Here is an 18,419-nt window from a genome sequence, read left to right as displayed (position 1 = left end):
ACATATGAATTTGCCTTTTAAAAAAATAATTTTGCCTTTAAGAGCTTAATTTAGAATTAAATTATTAATATTAAATTATTAATAAAAAGAATCGGATACTGGATATCTGAAATATCCAATTCGAAAATTTCGGATATTCTGATATCGGATATCCGAAGCTTTCGGAACGGATATCGGATATCAGATATCCTAATTTTCGGATACGGATATCTGATCCGAAAGTGGTCAGTGCTCACCCCTAGTTACAATGGTATTTTTAATGTACTACTATACTTATAGTGGTATTTTTAATGTACTATTATACATGTATTTTATACTACTAGAGCATAGGTTGTTTTAGTAGTACTATTTATAGCCATTATAGGTAACAGTGGTACAATTTTTTATGACAATTTATATACTTATTTGTACCACTAGAAAAAAAGAATTCACCACTCTTTTGTCTTATACCTGCTATTTACTTGCCATGTAAATAGCAGCTATGCGCCAATACTTAACCCTATTTTTCATTTGAGGTTGCTTTTAAGTTTTAACAAATTGTTCTATTTTCATTATGATCATGAAGAATACTCTTGTATTCTTGCATAAATTTCATTTAGCCTTGTTACTTTTTTCTCTTAATAAGTTTAATTAGAACTTGTTTTGTTTATCTTAATTTTACTTATATTAGAAAGAAAAAAAAACTTATAGTAAATTTTAATTGATATGATAGCTTTATGAAATATAAGTTCTGGTAACGGTTAACAAAGGTTTTTAAACTTCAAATTAAATCAAAACTAAAGTAGTTTTCAATATAATTAAGTTCATGTAAGTTTGATAAAGATTAGATAAAAGTAAAAATCAACTAAATAAAACGTACTCTTAACTAAATTTAACATAATAAAATAAAGAGGAAGACCCCATTTATCACCTTGAGATAAACAAAATTTGTTTGTCAAGAGACAAAATTGTAAATTAATGAACAAAAAATTTTAGTCACCATGGTATATTTGTAATAGTATCAACAATTATGGGATCTATTTTATTTTAATAAAAATTGTTAATTAATTAATACTTTTGCCATTTAATAAACACTTTTTGTTTATAACAGTGATAAATTTGTATTTCTCAAAAATAAACTCGAGCACAAAAAATTGGAAATTAAGGGAATAAATTTATTTTAAAAGGGATCAGACTCTTTTTTCTCCTTCAGTTAATTGAATAATCAATTTTCTATTTAATTTTTTTTCTTTTTTCAAACTCAAAAATAGCAACCTCACCACCCATGGGCTTTTAAATTTTTTTATTTTCTGAAGTCCAAAAATAGCAAACTCAACAGCTATGGGCTTTTAATAATACTCATTTGAAGTCAATGACTACCAACCCTACCACGTATTGGTCAACGAAAAATGATAAAAAGAATCCCAAATCAACATTGATTAAATAATTGGAATATTCTCTGTATTTTTTTTTTTTGGACTATTGGGCACTTCATACTCATGAGTAATGACGATGGATTCCACGCCATTTGCAACTCAAACAAATTGAATCTACTATATACATACTCATCCCGCCGTTGTTATTTTTACCCTATAATTTTATGATCAGTTTATTAATTTTCCGTTCTATAAATTTGGTACGGAGTAAAAGAGAATAATGGTAGGTTCAAATTTTAATTTTATCTTTAACAAAATTACCCTTCAAACCCGTTGTAAGGGGTCAATACCTTAACAAATCTCTCCGTGTAACGATACAGAAACGAGTTGATCGAATTGCGCCATTTGTATGGCAAGTATTGCTCGTACAATGCTTTGAGAAATACTATGGTTGCTAAAATTGAACCAAATTGCATAAAATGTATCACTCGGATTCATCATCATCATCATTGTCGTTTTTTTTTACTCTTATTTTTCTTTGTCGTGTGTTATAAGATGGCTACCCATGTGAATTGTGATTTATAAATGTGTATAAATACAATGGATAGAGGGTCAATGGTCAACAAGATTCGAAGTATTTTTCTTCGTTCTTTCTATTTTATGTCTACAATGTTTATTGTATTATTTCAATAATCCGTTACACAAACGTCACAAAGAGAAATGAAGTACTATTAAGGTTTTTTTAGTCGATCTAATCATCATATTAATATTGATTGAAATCCCCTTAACCATAAGCTATATAGTTCATTATTAAACCCTTAACAAAGGATAATATAAATGTTAAGAGGCTTTAAGAGCTGAGGAAGGAAAAACTCTTAATTGACAACTCTCTTCGTATAACAACACGTATAAAAATTACATTGATCAAATCGCCTTATTTATAAGGTCAATATAAAATATTAGGAACTCTACTCGTAAGAAGTATGAGAAGTAATAGCTACAATTACTATCCTAAGACAAAATTGCATAAACATGTCGTATTCAGGTGTACATCATCATCACCATTTTTGTCAATAACTTTTTTTTTGTTTTTTTTAATAAAGACCGCTGCCTTAGCTATTGACTCATACATGTGAATGCAATGAACTAATTAAGTGTACAAATATAAGATTAAGGCGTCCCTTCGTAATTAAGAAATAATTTTGCGATGACACATTCTGACAGAGAGTGAAGGAGACTCGAAAGAGGCGTCAATGATCGACATTACTTGGTCTTTTTTGTTCTTTTATGATAAGGAGACTCAAAGTTTTTGGGCTGTTTTCTAATACAACAATACAAGTACTAATTTACTTAAAAAAAAAAAAAAAAAAAAATTATTGTATCTTATATACTTCCTCCGTTCTTTTTTTATTGCATCATAGGAGATTTCACGTTTGTCAATGCATTACTTTAGCTATTAATATATTTAATTATACCGTTGTAAAAATTATAAAAAAATTGATATATGAAAAGTAGATTTCGAGATGAATCTAATTAGATCCCACATGACTATATTTTTTTTTACGAATAAATCACAAAAGATGGTCAAAGAAGATTATATTAATAGTGTAAAAGTCAAAGTGATGCGATAAAAAAAAAATGGAGGAAGTATGATATTATGATGACATAAATTTTTTTTATGTTAAATATTTTGTAGTTTATAATGACTTAACATATTTAGTCATAACGGCAAAAACATCAAATTTAAAACCATATTTAATAAAATTTCTCAAAAAGATACACATAATTAAATAAGTCAAGATAAATTTTTATTATTTTTTTCAAAACTTGCTCATCTAGCTCAACACTATACATTGTAATGTCTGATCTATGCACCCGGGTGCACCATGCGCATGGTGCACCCGATTAAACAAAAAAAAGGCTGAAAGAACATCATGTATTTGACAAAGAACATACATGTATTTGACAAAGAACATACTGTGGACATGTGGTACTAGTTTTGCTAGAATTAAGTTTAATTAGTGATGCTTTAAAGATGAATAAATTTAAAATGATACTGCAAATAAAATATTTACGTCAAACTATGTCTAATTATTGTAGTTATTGTAGTTCCCTCAATAACATAAAATAAAACTTTGACTCCAAATTAATTTCAATCAATTATTACAAAAGTTTTAATTTTAAAATACATACTTCGTATATGACAACACAAGATATCACTTAAACAATAATTAGTACATATTTTTAACCCCTTCGATCTGCTTAACATCATTGTTTGTTCATATTTCATTCGTCACTCTTAGTCTTATTCTCATTAGCATTTTCTTCTTGTTCCTCCTTCCCTTCTTCCTTAGCCTCTATTTTTGCTTTCCTCTCCTTCTCCTTTTCTTCTTCTTCCTTTTCCTTCTTCAATTGATCATCCAATTTCGCCTTCTCCAAAGCTTTAACCAAATTTTCTAAACAAGCATCAACATCTAACTCAAGAGACTTTGGCATCAAGCTCTCAGCTACATCAGCAGGGTTCATCTTAGTCTCCTCTAACAAGCCCTTTATAGTCTCAAACAAACGATGCGATTTAACATCTAGATAATTATCCGCAAGCACCTTAAACGACTCAAAACAACAATACGAAAGCTCAATATGCACATCCATTCGCCCTCTTCGAATTAGTGCTTGATCAAGCTTCTCAATATGATTAGTAGTAAAAATAATTAACCTCTCTTCTCCAATAGCAGACCATATTCCATCAATAAAATTCAACAACCCTGAAAGAGTTACCTCACTTTTTTTGCTTTCTCCTTCATCTTTCATCTTCTTTTTAACCTTCTCCTTATCATCTTCTCCTTCATTATCCTTCTCCTTCTCATTCTTTGTTGTCGATCTTTCTCCAGTAAGATCAAGTGAACAATCAATATCTTCAATCACAATTATCGACTTCCCTGAAGTCTCAATGAGTAGCTGCCTTAATGTAGTATTATCTTTAACCGCGGTTAGCTCAAGATCATAAATGTCATACTCCAATAAGTTAGCAATGGCTACAATCATGGTTGATTTACCAGTGCCAGGAGGTCCATACAAGAGATAACCGCGCTTCCATGGCTTTCCAATCTTATTATAGTAATCCTTAGCACTTCTAAAGCGAAGAAGGTCATTTTTTATAGCATTTTTCTTGGTCGCTTCCATACCTAGGGTTTCGAAAGAAGCCGGATGCTTGAACTCAACATGGCTCCATAAGCTTCCTCTACTAAAGTATGATCCACTTTTTTCTTTTACGTTGGTGAACAACTTTCTTTGCCTGTTCTTGATTTTAATTGCTTTGCCTTCATTTAAAACGTAACTCAAGTATGTTTCAGTGACAAACTTTCTGTTACTTCCATGAAAAGTGAGGTTATAATGCCTGTTACAAGGATAATAAACCAAAATATTGACATTAGTTAGGTTTATTATTCTAGTTTCCGAAATGAAATTTCTATTTGCCTAATTTTTAGGATTTTTTGACTTATAACACCACAAAATAGTAAAAAAATGGATTATCATACCACAAAATCTTAAACTTTTATTATAACACCACAAAAAATAAAAAATAAAAAATAAAAAATCCAAAAATCGGATTTCACCACCACTTAAAGGAATTTCTAATATAATCCATTTGTGGAACCCACTATAAATTAAACACGTGTCAATAAGACATTGGTTCAAAATAAAAAGAAAAATTTTTTAAAAAAGAAAAAGAAAACCAATACCCTAACTCAGCCCCACAACTACCTCTAGAAGCCGTACACCCCACCGCTGACATCACCACTGCAGCCGGAATACCCTCCTTCACCGTCGAAATCACCGGCCGTCACTCCCACTCACCACATCCCCCCTGCAAATCCCACTAATCGGTGGAAACCCCCACCATGAACTCTAAATCAGCGAAAAGGAGAGGCACCACCTCCTTTTCCCGATCTCTGTCGAACCATGGAAGCCTAACCCATTCGATTTCGGCCTATCCCATTCGATCCAAAACAGCCGAAATCAACCATGGCAGCCCAAGAACGTTACTTTTGTGGGTGGGGATGGGATGGTGGTTGTGGTGGTTTTCGGGGAGGGAGAAAAGGGGAAGGGGTGTGGGGAAAAGGATTGGTTGTCGGCTAAGAGGGATTCCTGGGATGGGGTGGGATGGAGCAAGTGGTGTCGGCGGTTGGCCTGCCGGCAGTGGTGGCTGGGTAAGGTTTTAGGGTTTTTTTCTTTTTTTTTTTTTAATTTTTTTTTTTAAATTTTTATTTTCCTTTTTTTAAAAAATTAATATATCAGCGACACGTGTACGTGATGGGCCCCACTAACGGATTGCATCCAAGAATTCGTTAGGTAGTGGTAAAATCCATTTTTTGGTTTTTTATGTGGTGTTATAATAAAATTTTGTTTTTGTGGTATTATAATTCATTTTTCATCTTTTTTGTGGTGTTATTTTGCAAAATTTCCTAATTTAATAATTATACAATATTGATTTCTAGTTGAAAGTTTTTTGGTTTTATTTATTATTATTCTATGCTTAGGTTATATTGTAAGGACTTGCTTGCAGTATAAATAAAATGTCTAGCTACATACCATTGGAGAACAAAAAAATGATCTTACAAGCTACTATAGTCCAAACAAGCTACATGCTTGATTAGAAAATAGACAAGTAAATTTCACTCATATTGTGACATGTGTACAACTATAAATATTTTATTTTTAACAAATTACTGTACAAAATATTGTAACTTACCATTAAAACACTTCGTAGCAAAAAAAATTGTTGTAGCTTAAAAATTGATGTGGCAAAACAAACTACAAGGTCCTTACCATAAGAGATGCTCATATGGAGACCAAGAAATGTAGTGATATGAGTATAATTAAATGGATGTGACTATTATTTTCAGATAGATTGTAGTTGACATTTTTTTAATTCTCTTTAAAATTCCTTCACTAGTAATAAACTCGAGTGTACCGATGCTGAATCAATATAGAGATGGCCGGTGCATGTGGGCATTGGAGACTATGACCTTCTATGAGACTATGACTAATATAGTTGTATATGTCAATATGGTGTGTGATGAGCATAGGAAAAAAATTGGTAATTGAGTTATATTTGTGCCATTTAATAGAGTAATATAATGCTCAAATGCACACCAATGACATCATTTTTTTGTTTTTTCTTTCATTATCATGGAGAATTTCATTGTTCTTTATGCATAAGGTCAAGCGAAAAATTATTAAATAAATCTAATTAATTTTAATACTATTATTTTTCCAGGTATGTAAGAAAACAACTTGTTTACCACATTAAAAATCAAGGGAAATGATAAGCTCAGAAAAATTAATATGTAATATTTTTAGCGTTTAATTCAACTTATAATTGGTTTGTTCTATCTATCTACCAATCACCTCTAATATTTATGATTCTTTAGTAGTTTAACTTCTCCATAAACTCAAAATATTACTACTAAAGTGGATACTAGGAGTGATATGTAACAACAATTTATTCAGAAAATTAAAAAAGAAATCCTCCTACCTACATACTCCATATTAGCAATAATAATTGATCAAGCTATATAAAAGGAAGCTAAGCTTCTCAAAATTGAAACTATGCAAGATAGGCTATGATACCAAAACCTAATATAAGCTTAACTCTTTTTTTTTTTTCTTTTTTTTGAGAAGAATATAAGCTTAATTCTAATCCTAGGTGCCTTTGATCATAAACCCTTGGGATTTATTATTATTATTTTTCTTTCATTCTCTAATAGAGACATATACAACTTAGAAAAAGTTAAAAATCAAATAATTAAATTACAATTAACTAAAAATTATTAAGAATTTATTTTTAAAGAAAAAAAAATTGAAGTATTAATAATGTACCTTTTTTCATCCATTCCAGGGTAGAAACTGATGGTTTGAGATTTAGCAAAACTCTTATGGCTAGTCCACCACACCTTAACACCTTGATAAACATCGGTCACCTCCTCGTTATCAGCTAATCCAAGCACTAACGCCTTACCATCCTTAACAAAATTACCCTTTAATCCCCTCGCTTTATCCGAAGTCTTTTCACTAAGGTAAGTTTGAATGGTTATGTAAGCCTCACTCCGACTAAATCGTTCCCCGGTATATTCTTCAAAGGTTATATGAAGATACGGAGAGAAAAACCTTACTATTCTCTCCGTGTATCGGTACATGAATGAACGGATCGAATCACGCCATTGATGAGGGAGATATTGCTCATACATGGCCTTGACGAACATAATGGTTGCTAAAAACGACCCAAATTGCATGAACATATCGTTTGTGTTCATCATCATCTTTATTTTTCTGTAGGATATTCTAAAGTGATTTTTTTTTTTTTTTTTTTTTATATAAATTTTTTTTTGTTTATGGAGGTTTTTATTTTTTTTCCTTTGCTTACTACTCAACTTTTTTTTATTAAGTATGCTTCATGCTCATCATGGCTATTTATATTGTACGACGACTTTAAAAGCGTAGTCTTGTGGTTATAATATTGTAAGTTTTCTTCCTTTTTCTATGTTTTGTCTTGTATGTTGAACTTTCAATCGTTTTTGGAAAGATTTGATTATTGGTATAAGACAGAGTTATGGTAATTTGATATCACAAATTTTTATGTGGCTTGCTATATCGTGTGATCGGGGTTACTTATCTCGGGCTTACTTATTTTGGGGTTACTTATTTAGAGGGTTACTCAGTCGGTCAAGGGTTACTTATTTTGGATTTACTTAGTCGATTAACGTGTTTTTTGTGTGAGAGTAACCCCTAATTGATCAAGTAACCCCAGAATAAGTAACCCTTGACAGATTCAATAACTACTAAATAAATAACTCCAGAATAAATAACCCCTATAAGTAACCCCGGTCATGCAGTGTGACTAGCCACACAGAAAAATCACCAATTTGATATTGTCTAGGATTAGGAAAGTTTACTTATGATAGAGTTTTATTTTGTTCAGATAATCTTTTGTAGGCTATATATTTTGGCCAAGAACATCAAAGCAAGCTAAGCATTTATCTCACAAATATTTTACATTCAATCACTCATTTCGGCCAAGTATGCCATAACTTCGTCGTTTTTGTGTTAAAAAAATATATTAATTTCTTCATTTTAAGCTTGTTGTCTTATTTATATGCACCGCATTGTTTTTGGTATGTTATGTTCACATATTTCTCCACTAAATTATCACAAATTCTTAAAAGTAACTTAATTTAGGAAGGTAATAAATATTAACTTGGCAAAGGTGATCCAATTAGATGACCCTGTTAAGGAATAATTATCTCTAACAGACCCAACATTCCCTTGATCACCAGAATAATCTAACTCGACTCAAAATTGACTCAATTCCAAACACACTCATCCATAATCATTTATAGTTGAAATTAATTTGTTTCTCACAATAAGTTACTTTCAATAGATTCGAAAGAGTTGTTTCAAACATTAAACATAGCTAATGCAATCTCATCATTAGAATAAGACTCTAAGACCAAAAAGTTTTCTTAACCAAATAAAATCTGACTCAAATAAACTTTTTTCCGTTTTTCCAACCAAACTACATGATTAGCATCTCTGAGAGTGAGGTATAGCTCAAGTGGTTAGAGCTCCCCTCCCGATTCTACGAGATCTTGGGATCGATTCTCATCACCCATCCTATGGCTCTCTAACCCCACCAAAAAAAACATGATTAGCACCTCTACTTACACAACCGTAGCCAACTTTTAATAATGATAAATATTTGCAATAGGGACAATTATAAAAGGAGGGAGTTATTATATAATTGTTCTTTTAATTTGAACAATTAGGATTGAGTAGCCTAATGGCCAATGGGTCAAATTGTATCAACAAACGGACAAATCAATTTGTCATGGATCATGAACATTTTAGTGGAAATACCGTGGCAATTTAAGAGGTATGAGTTATTTTGTTCCCGTATAATATTGTCGTCCCTACGTAACTACGTAACGGGTTCATCAATTCTTCCACATTTCTTGACTATTGACTGCCTCTTTAGGTTGGTCCTTATATTTTTGAATTTTAATAGTGATGATGTGATGCAATTTTTATTTTTTTAAGAAGGAAAGGTTCATTGTTCTAAGGCGAGGGGGTTATGCATTAAGTTTTAGTAATCAAATGCGCAACATGATGATAAGAATTAGATTAATTTCTTGTTATACATTTGGATGTCTAACTATTTTTTCAGCCATACAAAATGTCAGAAATATGTTAGAAAGGGTCAAGATTATTAACACAAATGTTTAATGGGTTGTCATGAATCCTTGAGTAGTTTGAGGAAATGCTATAGAATTACAAGTTACTAGTATTATTTTAGATATATATCACTTATCTTATGTCATTGAAGACCTTTTCTTGCATTTTAAAAGGTGAAGGAATAGAGAATAGGTTTTTTTTTTTTTTTTTTTTTTTAGTTTTGTAAAGGGGGTTGTTGGCAACTTGCTATATCATGCATTTGATCAAGGGTGTTCAGTTTAGCAATAATCATGACGATTATAAGCCAATGACAACAACGTAAAGGTAATATATTGGCCATCGCATGTAGCTGTTAAAGTGATCATGACTTAGTCCAAGTAACCTATTTTAGTTATTTACATCACTATTTTTTGCATGTAAGAGTTATAAAAACATGCCTAGGAAATTGTCCCAAAAAAATACTTGGCAGTTATAAAAGATGATGACTTTTTTTTTTCTTTTGAAGGAGGAAAGACAATGATGACTTGAAACAAATAATACTCAATTAAAATATTAAATTTGTTTCCTAAAATTGACACAACACTTTAGACACAATTGGTGAAAGTTTAAAACAACATACGGAGTATCAAAAAATTAAATGTGCTATATATGCCTAATTGAGGGGGGAAAAATTAAAATACTTGTTTGTGTATTATAAACTATCAGAGTTATTTTTTATGTTTTCCACAAGCTAAAAATGTACACAACCAATAAATAGAGGGGGTGATTTTAATGTATATATACACTAGATGATCAATAAAAAATGGACGTATCAAAGCTTATAATTAATGCCTTAATGTAATGCCAAGAAATAACTAAAAGACCGTTTTGGTGAATAGATGATAGCTGAAAGCCGAACTGATCATGTTAGTTGACTTTAACTAGCTGATTATATTGACTGATTTGACTAATTGTTTTCATTAGATGTGTATAAAAGTGTTTAGTATGTAAATAATTGATTGTTTAAATTAAAGTTGTTTGAGTATGCAAATTGATTAAAAAGGACATTGTTAGTTGAGACGAGCACTACAAGAGGGGGGGTTAATTGTATGTGAGTTCTTATTGACTACTTTTGCGGAATTTAAACAGAATATAAAGGAACTTAGCAAAGCACACAAGATTTTACGAGGAAACCTTCCAGGGACCAACTGGAATTAAAACCTCGACCCTCCAGGGATTTCAAACACCAAAACAATTCACTATAATAGGGCAAACTCACCTAGTTACAACCTATTATAATCAGACCTTTACTCACAAGTTCCTGACTGAACTTGCTACACGATAGGACCCTATCCTACCCAACCTAAGTCCCTGACTTAGATTCACTCAGTACTCTCGGAATGCTCACACTCAGCTTCACCCTTGAAGCCTACAATCTGTATGCACTAAGCTAAACACTCACCCAAACCAAAATAATACAAACTCTTGAATCTAATATGTGATAGGAAAGCTACACATGAAATCCGAAACTAATATGACAAAGTTTAGACTTAACAAACTTACGCTTCAAAGCTCTCTTCAGATTCTTCACGCATAAACTCACAAGTTGTGTAAATTATGAATTCTACTTTATATACAAGAGATACTCATATGTAATGTAGGGTTTTCAAAAAGATAGAAATTATAAAACTACCATAATCATAAGACACGTTTTTATGTAAATCTTTTGTAAAGAAAATCTTTTTAGAAAACTTATCAAAGATATAATTTATGAGAAGAATAATATCATATAAAACTGGATGCTATAAAATCTTTTAGAAAATCGTTTTCATAAATTGAAAACTTATCTTTTATAAACTTTCCATTATTAAGCTTGCCAAGCTTTGTCACACTTCTAATAAATTCCATGCATAAACTAACCTAACATATTTACAATAATCCTTAAATAAATAAACTTAACAAAAAGACTGAAATACTTTAGCCGGATTATCTCATCAATCGTTGTATGTTAAGGATACTTGGGCTTTACGCAGATCAGGATTGCGTTCCTGCTGTCCTTCACTCTCCAGCTCCTTGCTGGAACTTCGTAGGCCAAGTTCTTATGGAACTTGCTGTCTTCAACGCAGACCAAGTCAATCTTCTCAACTTGCTGTCAAGCTCCTGTTAGGGAACTTCCCTTGGTGTTCCTGTTCAGTTAATTCCACTGAGGAACTCTTCTTCTACTTTCTTTAACTTTCCTTGGAGTCTCCTTGTGTCTTCATAGTCAGATTACTCTTCCGCTTCCAAAGTCAACTTCACCTGTTCTAGTTACAACACTTAGAGAAATCGCATTAGTTGAAGTTTGCTTTTATTCATCATCATCAAAACTCTTAAGCTTCAACAGACATCGACATATCCTGTTGTGATGGGTTAGTTATTGCGTGCAAAACTATGGGTATATTGTTAAGGGGGTATTAGGTATAAGCTTATTCAGTGAAATCATTTCACCATAAGCTATTCGAATAGGAACGATTAAAAAGCTCCTCCAAGCAGTTTATCGGAACGAAATAAACTTACTTATTGGGTGAAATTAGCTTTTCAAATTAATTAGCCGCCAAACACCCCAATAAGCTTATTGTATTGTCAATCAACTAATTCAAATTGGTCAATAGTTAATTTTGCCCCCATAAAGTAAGATTAATAATCTGAACTCCAACATTAAGTTTTCTAATTATATATTTCATATATTGATGAAAGTTGTAGTGGTTAGACTCTAATATTACGGAGTATATAGGATTATGTAGTATGTCTACTACTGTACAATTTGTAGTTTTGTACTACAATATTCTCTTTAGTTATTTCTGGCCCTTAATGTCTCCATTAGCCAAAGCATGTACAAATTGCGGAAACGTATTTGATGCATTACGTCGACAAAACAGGCTTACATATTACAAGTACATATTAGTAAGTAATTAAGTATGGTGGCTAGGGTTACATATTTTTTAAAATTATTTTCATAATATATGCTAATTTTCTAGTTCTACTATATACTTTGAGACTTGACTTTGAGTTCTTATTACACTGCATCTAGTCATCCAGCAATAGCTGGGTCATGCTCATGTTGTATATATAATAAAGTAAATTAACTATTTGACCATAAAGACAAACTAAGAATCTTACTTGGGAGCTTCCTCAAAACATTTTCTTTGTTAGTCATTAAGGGTACATAATGAATTTCATTAAAACTTGGGAGCTGAGTATTTGGTGAATTTTGAAAACAACAAGGTGAATTATGTAATAACTTGGGATTACTTGGTGAAAAAAATGTAAATTGTTTAGTCAATATATTAGTAATTTATTGTTTTGTATTAGTACTAATATTCATACGTTGATGTCCAAATTCAGATTTACTCTCTTTGTTTGAAATTCAGTGACAGAAAAAATACAATATAAAATATCATAATCACTTGTTGCCATTGTTAGTTGGGGTAACAAACCCACTACCCACCCCAACTTACTTCCATCCTTTCATATTTTCCAATCAATATTTTTTTTTAATATGTTTTTTCCTCATTTTATACATGTGATACAATCGTATTAGATAGTTATTTAAATTTTTTTAAATTATCGCACATATCGCTTACATATAAACTTCACAAGCCTTTTATATATATATATATATATATATATATATATATATATATATATATATATATATATATATATATATATGTATAAAAGCATGTTTGTTCTTTTCATTAATTTACTCAAATTTTAATGTGGAGCTAATATTACAGCTTCCTTAGAACAAAATCTCTTTTTTCCCTTATTACATTGAGTTGATGTAATTTAATTTTGGAAAATTTGAAAAATACCACCAACAATTATACTCATTTTTTACATAATCACCAATAGTTTTTTTTATTTTTTTATTTTATCACCAACTATTCTACAAAACCTTAAAAATTACCACCTTTTTGCCCAATGACGTCATAGTGGGCCTCACTATTCAATTTACCTCCTTTTCCCTTTCACTTCTCTCGATTCTCACCTTTTAATAACATAATTATGAAATCGGTGTTGCATTGTTGTTTGGCATGAGTAAAAATGGTGAATTAAAACCCTTATTGCCACACTAATCGCAATTTTTTTGCAAATTAAGTAGAGAAAGGGAAGAAGAGGGAAAAACAAAGGTGAGAATCGAAAGAAGAGAAGGGGAAAAGGAGGGAAATTGAAGAGTGCGGCCCACTATAACGTCACTATAGAGGAGTTGGGAAAACAGGTGGTAATTTTTAAGGTTTGAACAATTGTTGAAATGAGTATACTTGTTGGTGATATTTTTCAAATTTTCCTTTAATTTTCAAAATCCAAAGAAAAGATGTTTTGCTCTTCTCTATTACATGGAGCGGAAGTAAATTAACTCTCAAAAGGGATGATATCTAAAACTACGAAGAAACTTTTTTTTAAAAAGAGAGAATTATACATGGCCACATGGAAAAGGTATTAGTTTACATAAGTAGTCATCCCTATTAAAATGAAAATTATAAACACAATCTCGAGAAATTATTTAAATAATGAGATCGACAAATGTCATTTTTTTTTCTTATGATGAAATGACCAAAGAAGTTAGATCGATGTTTGTTACAAAAATGACCATAAAATTAATACTATATTATTGGACACCAATGATAGGCGTGTCGCGTACCTAACAAAAATAAACCTAACGAGACCACTACTATGTAGACGGGCAAGTAAGGATCGAATCCCAAGAGACTAAGGTTCACCTAATTAAATAGACTCAAGTAATCACTAAGCAAGTAACAAATCAATGGTGATGAAATTCTAAGAACTAATAAATAAAGGACTCAATTAATCTAAAGAAAGTGATATATCAATGAACTAAAGCATCCAAGATCAAGCATTACCACGAATATAATCAATGCATGAATTATTCTACCCCCAATAACAATTCAATCGACAAGAGGAAAAGCATTCCCTAATCAATACCAAAGGTCTCTTCCGAGTTATCAATGGCTTCCCAAATCAACTATCAAGCCTATTTCCATGGATTCAAGCAAATAAGGGACATTAAACACAGTACTTAACTTTCTAGTCATTCAATCATCTACTTCCGTGATGATCTTCAAACCCTTAATTGAAATACCCAAATCCCGTTAATATTCAACTTCCGTTGCAATAAAAACAAAGGGATGATAACAATACCAATTATTCCTAATCTAGTATTGACATAAACACAATCAATCATACATGTCAATTGGAAATATTATTGGAGAATTTAAAGATTAAATCTAAGCATCAATCATATCCGGGCTTTGCAAGATCCCGGATTATGAATCTACTCACACATAATAGCAAAACCAATAACAAGATTTAATAGAGAAAACATAATCAATAAGCAATAATAAATGAAAGAGAAGTGAGATAGATAAATACCAAATTGCTTCAATTGAAAGAACTCAAATTGTTGATGAACAATAATCAAACTAAAAGAAGAATTAAAATGCTTAAAAGAAAGTAAAACTAGGGTTCTTAGAGAAAACTAATACTATAGGATATAATGAAGTGTATTCTAATTGTGATTACAAAGGGTATTTATACCCCCAAAAAGATAGAATTGCGAAAATAAGCAAATCAACTTCCGCGAAACAGTGCCCAATCCAACCGGGCAAGGGGTGCCCGATCGGGCGGTGAAAGGTGCTGCGTCGCCTCTTCTTCGTATTTCATCTTCCTTCTTGTGCCCGGTCCCACCGGGCAAGCCACGCCCGATCGGGCGCGCAAGGCGGCTTCTTAAATTGAGATGTGAAATTCTAACTCTTCAGTGCCCGGTCCCACCGGGCGAGCTATGCCCAACCGGGCACGTAGAGTCTGCAGCATATACTCCGTATCTAGCTTATCCTTCTTTGCCCTGTCTGACCGGGCAAGCTAGGGTCAATAGGGCATGGGGGAAATCTTCATCTTCACACATTAACCTCTTCTATAAACATCCAAAACACGTCCGATTCGTACAAGAAACTCCGTATTCCTATGAAACTCAATAAAAAAAATACATCGGACACACTAGAGAAGAGATTGTTAGCGAGAACTGGCTCCATAGAGCCTAAAACCATGCAAATATACATTGTAAAATCGGGATAAAACATGGTATCAAACTCATACATCAAATTCCCCCAAGCTAACCTCTTGCTTGTCCTCAAGCAAGGCAATCAAGAACAACAAACAACCAAGTAAACATACTTCACCCCATAATGCAAATTAAAACAAAGGACTCAAAATCGAAATCAAACAAGCATGCATCTTAGCCAACCAATCAAATCACTCAAACAATCAATCAACCTAGATAGTCGTCAAGTGAAATCAACCATGTACAACTCAAGAATCAATGACTAGAGTATCTCACCTTGGTGGTCACTCAACACACTATTTATGTGGCAAGCTAAAAATGAGCTCGATCTCTCACCATCCCCACCAATAATGCAAACCCCTCATCTCACAACACTCGCGTGTTTAAAGGGTTATATTGTCGCTCAACCTAGTCAAATGTCGACTCGAAATGTGACATATACTCCAGCATTTTGACAAAAGACTCATTTCACATGAACACAATACCATGCACGAAGGTCAGAAAGTCTTTTTCAGGCTTGTAATGTAGGCCGGGTAAAAGTGGGTAGGAAATAAATTTGGGGAATGTAGGCGATCATAGTCTAACTGGGGAGCCATCAAATGCAATCAATAAACATCCTCGATCCATCGTTCTCATTAACAAGAGCACATACCCCAATTACATTAGGAACATCCACTACTACCTTTATATTCTTCAAATTTCCAATTCCTTTCTTCTTTTTTTCTCTTCTTTTCTATCAATTTTTCTTTCTTTTCTTTTCAAAAACAAAATTCCTTTTCTTTTGTATCAATTTTTTTCTTTGTTCCTTTTTTTTCACTTTTCAAGAATAAAACCTCCATGCTTATGATTCCTTCTTTTCTCTTTTTTTTTTTTTTATTTTTAGAGCTCCCACATTAAGCACCAATTACATCACAAAATAAAACAAACACCATGATATAAGCTCCCCCAAGTTAGACTTGGGAAAAGTAACCAAATTAAGGACAAGGGGTTAATTTTGTGACTTTTATGAAAAATATGGTCAAGGCTACAACATGGGCGAGCAAGAAGGGAACATACGTTTCTAAATTCGTCTGGAGGTCACCTAAAGAACATGGCCTTCGTCCTTCTCAACGTGCACATGCAATATATTATGACATATTACTAAAAGTCTAGAGTCAAAACTAAGATCAACATCACACCAGGAACTAAACACACATGAATGAATAAATAAGGCTCAAGCCTCACGGTTAACACAGTCAAGCTCCAAACTCATACATGGTTAACAACGTTGACTCCCACAAGGGATCAAACAATTCGAGGTCAAATCATGATCATTTAATTCGCAATGCAAATCTTTCAATTGAGATTAAATCAAAAACCTTTTGGCATTAAGGATAGGGGCACAGGGAAGTAGTTCATTGGCCGTTCATTATCATGATTCTCGTATTTTTTCATTTTTTTTTGTACTACCAAAGCAATAGAAACCAAAGCAATAAAAACAAACCAACAAAGCAAAAGAAAATAAGAGAACATACCGAGATAGATATACACAAGTCTCCCCCAAGCTACACTCGGCAATGGCCTCATTGCAACGTGTGGGAGTTGGAAAATTACCTCGGGGCGGTGATTACCTTTTTGTTTGTTTGTTTTCTAGACACTAACAAAACAGGAAAATAAAAATGTAAAAGTAAGAAAATAAAATAAAATAAAATAAAATAAATAAAATAAAAAGGAATGGGTTGCCTCCCATTTAGCGCTTGTTTAAGGTCTTAAGCTTGACCTTCTTTATTAGCTCAGCCTGGATCACCACACAAAGAAGAAACTCCGCGATGTTGCCCATAAAAATATCCGCCTCCAAATGACTCCTTCATTTTATATTTGACATGCTTTGTATACGAACTTACTTTCATGTAGCTAAACACATCATTTGGTGGAATATTGTCCTCGTTTCTCACAAGATTTCTATCACATACACACTTATCAACCAAAGGGTTAGTAGCATCAATTCTTAAACAAGTACCACCATCAAATATAAAATTATGTTTATTAAAGAGCTTAAACACTACTTGTTTATCCTGGGCCCTATGGTCACTTGTCTTTTAGGAACATTTATTAGAGCTTGACTTGTGGCAAGGAATGGGCGACCAAATATAATCGGGATCTTATGGTCTTCTTTCATATCCATAACAACAAAATCAACAGGAAAAACAAGTTCACCGACCTTAACTAATTCATCCTCAACCACACCTTTAGGGAGTCTAGCAGTCCTATCATCCATTTAAAGAGAAATAGGGGAAGGTTTAAGGTTTGCAAACCTAATTTTTCATATAATGAATAAGGCATTAAATTTACACTAGCACCTAAATCACACAAGACCCTGTCAAAAATATTTCGTTTATCATACAGGGAATAGTAAAACTACCAGGATCATGCAGCTTAGGTGGTAGGCTATCACGTAAAAGAGTAGAGCATTTCTCATTTACTACTTCCTTATCATCATGTTGATCTTTAATTTCCTTCAAAAATTTTGCAAATTGAGGCATTTGAATTAAAAGATCAGAAAAAGGAATGGAAGCATGTACCTTTTTAAGAGTCTCGCAATATTTCCCAAAATTTTTATCGAGCACAACTTTTGACAACCTTTGCGGGAAGGGCATCGGTTCCTCATAGGCCGGTGGAGCAACATATTTGGGACTTTTTAAATCCTTACACTTTTCATCTTTTCTTTACTCCACACTGCACACTTTCTCATC

The 18,419-nt window shown here is 32.3% G+C and overlaps 1 protein-coding gene across 1 annotated transcript; it reads right to left on the bottom strand.

Annotated features, from left to right (window-relative positions):
- Window positions 1-3,478: 3,478 nt before the first annotated feature.
- LOC110704424 (AAA-ATPase At3g28580-like) lies at window positions 3,479-8,033 on the bottom strand. Its single transcript, XM_021882203.1, has 2 exons — window positions 7,239-8,033; window positions 3,479-4,752 (listed from the first exon to the last, which is right to left on the bottom strand). The coding sequence occupies exons 1-2, from the start codon at window positions 7,676-7,678 to the stop codon at window positions 3,642-3,644; spliced, it is 1,551 nt and encodes a 516-aa protein (XP_021737895.1). The 5' UTR covers window positions 7,679-8,033; the 3' UTR covers window positions 3,479-3,641.
- Window positions 8,034-18,419: the final 10,386 nt, after the last annotated feature.

Source organism: Chenopodium quinoa, unplaced genomic scaffold (assembly GCF_001683475.1).
Source record: "Chenopodium quinoa cultivar QQ74 unplaced genomic scaffold, ASM168347v1, whole genome shotgun sequence".
NCBI lineage: Eukaryota > Viridiplantae > Streptophyta > Magnoliopsida > Caryophyllales > Amaranthaceae > Chenopodium > Chenopodium quinoa.
The sequence above is the reverse complement of the archived record's forward strand: the minus strand, read 5'-3'. Positions and strand labels throughout refer to the sequence as shown.

Coding starts and splice junctions, on each gene's coding strand:
- LOC110704424 (XM_021882203.1), bottom strand. CDS start 7,678: ATGATGATGAACACAAACGATATGTTCATGCAATTTGGGTCGTTTTTA. Junction 4,753..7,238: donor CCTGGAATGGATGAAAAAAG/GTACATTATTAA, acceptor TCCTTGTAACAG/GCATTATAACCTCACTTTTC.